This window comes from Gavialis gangeticus, unplaced genomic scaffold, assembly GCF_001723915.1.
Source record: "Gavialis gangeticus isolate Ggan-Ray unplaced genomic scaffold, GavGan_comp1, whole genome shotgun sequence".
NCBI classification, from domain to species: domain Eukaryota; kingdom Metazoa; phylum Chordata; order Crocodylia; family Gavialidae; genus Gavialis; species Gavialis gangeticus.
Window position 1 is genome coordinate 118,273,457 of NW_017729024.1, and position 8,967 is coordinate 118,282,423.

The 8,967-nt window shown below is 42.1% G+C and overlaps 1 protein-coding gene across 2 annotated transcripts in view; it reads right to left on the minus strand.

Moving 5' to 3' along the window:
* The window catches only part of KDM4C (lysine demethylase 4C), a 532,790-nt gene that overhangs the window by 51,042 nt on the left and 472,781 nt on the right, over positions 1–8,967 (minus strand). For both annotated transcript variants that reach the window (XM_019517600.1, XM_019517601.1), the window contains exon 19: positions 5,682–5,852. In XM_019517600.1, the coding sequence (XP_019373145.1) occupies positions 5,682–5,852 (171 nt within the window). The remainder of the gene's footprint in view (positions 1–5,681; positions 5,853–8,967) is intronic.

Consider the following 8,967-nt stretch of genomic DNA (forward strand, 5'->3'; position numbering starts at 1 on the left):
ACACTACTCGGGGAGGGAAGTGCGAGATGCAGCCGCAGCAGCACTGGGACCGTGGGCTCTGCCCTACTGCTGCTTGCCCAGCTGGGGCTGGGGACAGCGGGATGTGGGCGCAGCTAGCTCCAGGTGGAAGGGGGCAAGTGGCAGCAGGGCAGACCCCCACTCCCAGTTCTGCTGCATCTGCATCCCACACCACCTGGCAAGCAGTGGCAGGGCAGAGCCCCCCTTCCCAGCGCTGATGTGGGCGTGGCAGCGCTGGGAATGGGGGTTATGCCCTGCTGTCGCCCAGAGGAAGCCATGCCTGCATCGCCTCCCTGTCCTCCTCCCTGTGCCAGCTGGGCATGTGGCAGCAGGGCAGAGCCCCCACAGCTTCCCCTGCCAGGACAGAGGTATGCAGAGCTGGGGGAGCCACAGGAGAAGCCCCCATGGCTGTGCTGCCTGGCCCCATCCACTGCACACCCGGCACATTAAAAAAAAAAAATTAAAAAAAGCCCCACACTCACCAGCTGCAGGAGCAGTGACTGGGGCCTCTGGGTGCTCATGGCAGAGCCTTCCCATGCAGTGCAGGGCAGTGGGGTGCAGCGGGGATCACACTGGCATGGGGGCAGTGTGGCTAGGCAGGGCACTGCACACTGTCTGGGAGGTGGGACTGAGGGCTGCCGGGCTCTAGTTCACACATGGAGCCGCCCCAGCTCCCAGGCAAATTGAATCGAGAAGCTGGGGGATCAAACCGGTTCAAACCCCAGCTCCCAGCTCGATTCCCCCACCCCCAGTTAGATTCCCCAGCTCCATGTTCAATTCCCCAGCCACCAGTTCGATTCACCTGGGAGCTGGGGTGGGTCCACATGTCAGCCGGAGCCTGACAGCACTCAGCCACAGTGGCCCCAGCTCCCAGATAGAGCGCAGTACCCTGCTGAGCTGTGCCACGTGGCATCTGCCGTGCAGGTGTCAGATGGAGGAGGGCAATCCCCGCTGCCCCAAGCTGCGCGGGGGTGCTCTGCCACCAACATCCAGAGGCCCCATCACCGCTCCAGTAGCTGGTGAGTCCAGGACCTGTTTTCTTTTTAAAGTGCCGGGAGGCTGGGCCAAGCAGAGCAGCAGTGGGGGCTTCTCCCGCATCTCCCCCTGCCCAGGGAGAAGTAGGCACAGCCGGAGGAGCCACAGGAGAACCTGCAGCTGCCCAGCTGTGCCTGCCTCTCCCTGGCTGACCCAAATCCCCGAATCTCTCCAAATCAGTGCCAAATCTTCCCTCCATCTCACTAGGCCACACAACCTCTAGCTTATTATCTTCCTCCTGGTTCTACATATCTTCCTTGGACGGCAAGGAAGCCGGTCTCAAAAGAAGCTCTGGAGATAGGATCAGATAATCCCTGATCTGAGAAGCATGACTGCTGTACTGGGAAGAGTACTGTGCTCAGAAGTCAAGAGAGACAGAGATTCAGACTCTTCCTAAGCGAAGGGGACTTAGAACCCAGGTCTCCAGCTTGCTGGGTAAGTGCCCTAAGCATTCAGTGATTGGAGCTAAACATGGAAGGATCTTCCTTTCCCTCTGCCAAACCATGAATTAGGGTTTTTTAGCCAGGTCTCTTTTTAGAGACTTAGTCACAGGCATGCATTCAGAATGGGTATGCACATGTAGCCGTGTACCTGCCTAACCAGTGCATAGCCTACTGCACATGCTCGGTCTGTGCATGCAGACTTATAGAGGAACCTGACTGGCTATCTTTGCATGCAACACAATCGTCACCTAGAAAGATCACCACAATTTAAGCACGTGCAGAAATGCAATTCTGCCCCTGGTGGATAGAAGCAGGGGAAGATGCAGCATTTACAGTCCTTTGATTCCAGCTCATCCCAAAGTTTAAAACCACTTACCTGACAGTAGCACCGTTTCTAGTCAGGCAGTGCTGAAGGAGTTACTTGACTTCATGGCTCATTATAATCTACTTAATCCCATCTAAGGTCTTCATTCCACAAGTGTTAACAACCCTCTTCTTTTTAATGGTCTTGATGTTCCACCAATTAAGCTAGCCTTTGTTCTGCAATTCTGCTGTTAGCTGCTCCCATGAACGAAGTTCTAATTCACAGCCCTACAGATGGTTTTTAACTAGTTCCAATGACTTTCTTTTTGTTTTTGCTTCAATACAGCTCTACACTCCTAGCTTATTATTAGTTAAGCTTCTAGTTTATTTTTAACTGGAGAAAAATATGTGTTGTTTCATACATGATGACACACCTCATCATCTTCACCCCCCTTTTCAAAATTTTGATCTGCCCATGGATAGGGGGCAGGCAGTGGTATGTCTAAACTGTAACTGGAATACATGATCTCAGTCTGGATAGTCTACTTAAGCTCCCTTTAATCTAGCAAGACTAAGTAACAGAAGTGATGATGGAGCAGCAAGAGCTTCAAGCATGGGTGCTCCAAGCCTGCTGGAGACCCAGAATTTCTTTATTTAGGCAGCTAGCCTACACTTACACTCATCCTACCATGTTTCAATGCTATCATCACCTTAGCTAACTCCATGAGAACAGAGCTGTTTTGCCTTGAGTAAGGGGATGGACTAAAACATCACCTATAGTCCCTTCCAGCTGTTTTTTACGATTCCATGCCTACCTCAGCTGTACTCGTATCTCTTAGTTGTAACATAGACTCTCCCTCGGTGGAGTGTCCTTGACCCTGGAAGTTGTTTTCCTCATATCTGACACAGACAGAATTTGGTAACACCTCCCCATCCATAAAGGCCATGCTGCAAGGCTGTCTGTTTATCAAGGATTTTAATGAGGAGGAGTGGGAATAGCTAAGGTCTTAGCACTTGTGTCAGGTCAGATTTATTTTGGAAGATGTGTTTATATGAAAAATTATACATGAAGCTAAGGCATTTTTGACAGATGCAATATATAAATAGGAAAAAAAATGTGTATAAATAAACCTGATCCAGCATGTTCTGTATGTAGCAACCTGACAAAATTTTCATGTAGAGATGTGTCCGATGGGTATTAAAATGCCAAGTGTTTACGATAGCAAACCCTGCCCTAACTGCAGTAGCAAAGAGAATTGAAACACTGCCTGATGCAAAATCTGTTAATTGACATCTGCCCTGGTAGACAGGGCAGCGTTCCTCCCATTGGGTGCTGAGCTGCAGAATGTGCGACAAGCCTTAGCGTATAATTTGATAATCCTCTGAGCAGGAGAAAGCGGCACTCCAACTTACTGTTGGCAGCACTTGCTGGAGAATGTGGCATGTTTACTCGCCAGCTGTACAGCTAAACCAGACCACACAAATCTTCAGACCTCATCTCCTTAGAGATACTGCACACAAACCAGCCATCCCCTAGCACAAGCCAGTCGTCCCCTACCACATTTCCAAGAGCTCTGAAGACAGCCTCCCTTGCTGCGAACATGGAACAAACAATTGCTTGAATGCTTTTTGCCCCCCGCTGCACACCAGCTGATTCTTTTTTTTTTTATGATAACCATGGTTATCAAGCATACCAAGTTGTACTAATTAGGGGTCTGATAAGTTTAAGTTATGTGACTGAAGAGTGATTTATATATGGGACACTCACAAGGTTATAATCTCATAGGAACCCCAGAACCACAGCCTGATGTAAAAAGTATGCCATACCTTATTAGCAAATGTTCATATAAAACAAAGCAAAATGTGTGATGAGAGGGTGAGAGGGAAACACTGTCCTCCCTGCCTTGGCAACCACTGAATGTTCAGAGTCAAAAAACAGTTTTAGGGAGGAAGCTGAAATTTCTCTGGGCCCCCATCTTCCTTCTTACAAATAAATCACCATGTCTGAACACTGAAATGGTGGTCTGTCTTGCATAAATGCAATTGCAAGTTGAACTGAAATCGTGCAGTGGATTCAACACATACTGAAAAAGCAGAAAGCTCCTGCTATCTATGTGAACTAGCTGAACAGTGAAAACAGATTAAAGAAATAAGTTCTTCAATAGGCAGTAACATTGCTTTCACACCAGATTTGATGAATAAGTCCTCCCAGCGGCACTAACACCTGATATACACATTGTGTGGATTAGCAAGTTTTAGTCCAGGCAAAAGAAAAAAAAAGACATTTTTTTCCTTCTAGTTACTGCTGCAGGTATATTATCTAATGAAAACACAACAAGATTTCTCTAAGGAACGTAAAATTTGTTTGGTGTTTCCATCAAACAATTATATGTTGTTCATCCACTATCTGAGAAGCACTGAGGCATAGCCATGCCTGATTACATTCCTTCTTAGCTCCCTATCAGGCTACCCCACTGGGTGGTAAGCAGTTTCTCATCTCTCCCATATCAGAGCTTTGATGCAGGTGCACACAAAAGAGGGGTTTCTGATAACAATGCAGCCACATTTGCTTAATATCTTGATGATCCGAAATCAAAATGCCCTTGATCTTTAATACAGCCTTTCAGAATACTTCAAATTAAGGGGTAAATTTTCAAAGCAATGAAACAGGGATTTAGCTGCATGACTTCCATTAACACCTATGGGAGGTATACAACTAAATCCCCACACACTACTTTGAAAATGTACCCCTTTAAATGTCTTATTTCTAAAAGGCATTAGACTTTTCAATAACTAAGCTGCTGCCAAGAACAACAGTATCATTTTCGCTGACAATATTTGTCAGATAACTTTATTTCTATGGAAAAGTTAGTTTGGCAGAAAATACTAAAACTAAATATCTTTATAAGAGAGGAAAGCTGAGTATTTCTGAGGCTGGGGATCCTGCACTACAATGAACTGATTCTTATGCACTCCATCTTATACCACCCTGTCTCTAAAGCCAGCACAGGGGACATGGCTGACAGAAAAGTGATGTGGCATTTGGATTACTGCAGGGAAGTAATCCCTGGTGGCTGGAACAGCCTCTGGAAAAAAGGGGGCACTTATATGAACAAATCAGCACAGTACAGAGAAGCCCCAGGATCAGAGGAGCATAATGGCAGATCGAGTGAAGCAAAGTTACAGAGCGCCCCAGAACATGAAGTGGGTTTAAAAATGGCAGTAGATGGGAATAATAAAGTTTGTGAGCGCTTTGTACATTTGTAAATGACTATACAGCTTGGAAGACAGGAGAGGATCTATCCCAACATTTCTAAATTTCCTAAATAAGTACCTCATTAGTTCAGTAATGTAACTGAAAAACATGGTAGTGGTATAAGCACGTAGGGGAAATCAAAATCGGTATTGCTGTTAGGGAATGCAATAAATGACATGTTCTTTTCCCTAATGCATTTTATCATTAAAAATGTAATCTTACAAACCAAACATCAAAAGGTGTAAACAAGTTGTCAGAACAGATTCACAAGAGCCATTCTCCCCAATACAGCAGAATTTTTCAATTCAGCAAGGAATTTTGACATGTTATCTCTCAGAAACAGATAAGAATATGTGGAATTCCCATTCTAATATCCTTTATTAAATACATATTTCTTATTTAATTAAAAGACTTTGGAAGATTAGTTGTGATTCATTTGGTCAAATGGTGAATGCTAATTAAAACAACCAAGGTTGGGAAGAAGCACATTAGAAAATAATAATTCTCTGCAGTGAAAATCATAAACATGAACTGAATATTAAGGCAATGATTTTCTTTAAAGGTCAAAAAAAATAGTCCAAAAAGATTCAGTTTGTTTAGCTGTAAATATATCAAAAAATACTTACTACAATGTCTTCAGGAAATGTATCCCGACTGAAGGAACCATCATCAAACATGACTTCATAGAAGACTTGAGATGTCACTCCTATCACCCTGCAGCTGTAGTATCGTGTGTTCCTGTGTTTTGCGATGACAGTCTGCCCTACTGTGACAGCCTTCTCACATGCTTTACTTCTCTTTAAAGCAAGGAAATGCCATGCAGTCATTAAAAATACTTGGGACATTGCTCATTATGCACAAAAAAACCCAACAACACGCCCCTTCCCCCCTGAGATGCTCAGTTATGTCTTTACACTTAGTATTAAAATCTTCAAATGCAGCATATTTCCTTACTATAATGATAAAACTTTGTGTGACACATAAACATTTACATTTCATAAGAAAAAGATTAAGAAAACAAAAAACCCAACAAACTGAACAATTAAAAATATATTTCCTAAAAAGGTATAGTTTGGGAATAATTTAAATATAATAACTTTTGAACCATTCAAAAACTGAATCTATGATCACTTAAAAGCTTCTCAGCTCTAGGAGTGTAGCCATCAGACACACTAGACCAAGATGACAGTATAGCATTTTATTGAAATGGACTCTTCTCAAACCATGACTTCATATATGGCTTATAATTATTTCCTTACCGACAATATTTTATTCACTATGATGGGATCCTTGTCACAGATGCACATTCTTTTTTGTGAAGATAGTCACATTCATGCGCCAGTGTATTTTGGTAACTCATAAAAAATGGTGCGGAACACTTAATTTAAAACTGCAGATCATATTGTACATTTAAAATTATTAATCATTCATGTTATGTTATGTGGTGCATGAGTAATAAATGCTGCTTATTTTCACCTTTTCTTTCTGAATTCCCTAAAGTGTGGTATATTGTTCCAAGATGTACTGGAGAGCCATTTGAGGTCAAACTATGACAAGATTCCTCTTCACTACCTGGGAGTGCTTGATTCCTGTTTTCCGATAAATTCAAATGAAACATCCCATAACTCAGAAAATACTCAGAAATTCACACAATGCACAATTCACCTTTTAGCTAACGCGTCCCTGGATAACTACCCTGTGCACAGTGAGCTTCACCATCTGGAGAAATAAAATCAAGAGTTTCTCATCCTAATAAGATAAGGAGACCACTTTTCTCCTCCAGCTGTCAACTGGCTGTATATGATTTCTCATTGGTTCCGGTGCTTATGTACTAAAATTTATTGTGTTTTTGGCTACAGCTGGGCATCTGAACTTTTCTAACAGGAGATGTTAAAAAGCAAGGCATGACTCTCACAGTGCTAGTGAAGATCTTCTGCATTAGAAATATTTGCTGAAACACCTTGAAAATACAATATGAAAATACCAATTTCCAAATTTTCTACCACTTTTTCAAATGACTCTAACCTTTTAAAGTAGTAAAGTTTTCAATAAATGCAATAATCTGAAAAGAAAGGAACTGTAAATATCTACAAAGTGATACAAGATTAGGATGATCAGCTTCAACAATGAAGGCTGAGTTAAAGTCAATGTCTATGGTTTTTGGCAGATTTTAAAATTTTATCTGGAAATCTTTTCCACAGTTTCTCTCTTTCTTTCCCTTTTAATTTTTTAATAAACTTAGAGGCAAATTTTAAACCACAGGGGTTGTTCTGTTTATGCATGTGCAGTTTTCTGCACACTGACTTTCTTGCAAGAAATTACAGATTTTAATTATGGCCAACTAGCTTGCTCCTGGAAATTGAAACCAAAGCAAGTTCAAATGTACACCATACACCTAAAGTCTATCAGTTTCTTTTGACAGAGGACTTAATTTGGGTAAGCAAGTGAACTGTCCATGTAAATTGTTTTCATACAAATGAGGGATTGGTCTGAAATCTTCTTAGAAAGTTGAGCCTGATTATATATCTATAGCATTTTTAAGTTTACACAAAAATAATATTTAATTTGTATTAGAAATTACCTATTAAATGGCCTGTTAGCAGCTATTACTATTTGTGAATATAACCAATTTACTAAGCCTAACTGGTGAAATGAGGCAAGAAACTAGTTAACCTCTATAAGCACACTAGGCCATGTTACTCTGAAGTCAGGCAGAAAAGCAGAGTGGAGATGCACTGTATTTGCCAACCCAAGACAATTTATTTATTTTTACTGAAAAACCAGAATTTTTTTTTTACTGATGACCAAACATTTTTATTGACTTATGTTTTACATCATGTAAATGTAACCCTTCTGCCAGGCCCTGGACAAGGGCTGGGTTCAAATTTAGGTGCTTAATACCAACCATAGTAAAAAAAGGTTTGGTTATCAGTAAACATTTTGTTGATTATGATTTTAAAAAAATGTCTTGAGCTGGCAAACCCATTAGTCTGTGGCAATGGTTTCATACCAGGCTGCCCCCACCTCAGGGGTTACCTAGTCACCCAGACACCGTGATGCCTCAAAATACACCTCACACCATGCTGCTGCCCCAGTCCACCCCCCTGAGTCTTACCCCCTGCTGCCTTGCCCCAGCATGGACCCCCCAAAAGACTCCTGTCTACCTACTGTCAACCCAAAATTATTACAGGCAGGTGATGGGACACAGCAGTAGCAGCAGCACAATGCTGGGGGGTGGATATGAAGGCTCCCATGTACTAAAAAGCTCTAAGACTATGCTCACTGCAGGGTACTGTGCTCATACTCAGCTTTCATGTGGTGGTGCACTGCTCTTTATCCTTTAACAAACATCCTTGTTCAGAGAGGGAGCGTCAATCAAGTTTCTGGTTGCTCAGTTTTTTTGTGGATGGCTCCTTTTTTATTAACAAGATGTATAAACAGGAATTTTATTGTTTTTTTAACTGACTGTCCAAAACTTTATGGCCAGTTGGCAACCCTGAGTTGCACCTTCATAGAATCCAATGAAGTGAGCACTTGCTCATGAAAGTTTATGCATCTCTGGTTCAGGTAGTCTATGAATGTGCATGTTGCATTTGTTCAAGGGTATTCAGAAAAACTGACTTCAGCCACAAGTGTGAGAAAGAGTGCTTCCAGGATGGCAAGCCCAAAATATATTTGTTGCCATTAGCAGATTCAACAAAAAGTAACTTTAAATTTGCATGTGCACATTCACATATCTCACAGTGCATCTCTACCCTATGTACAGTGCTAAATAAGTACAGCTGGTTACAGTTACACAGTTAGTTAATGCCAGCTATCACTATTATACCTAATCTAGAAATACTGTACATGTAAAAAAAAAAAAAAAAAAAAAAAAAAAAAAGGGGTTTCAAATTTTTTAAGCTTTTGGGG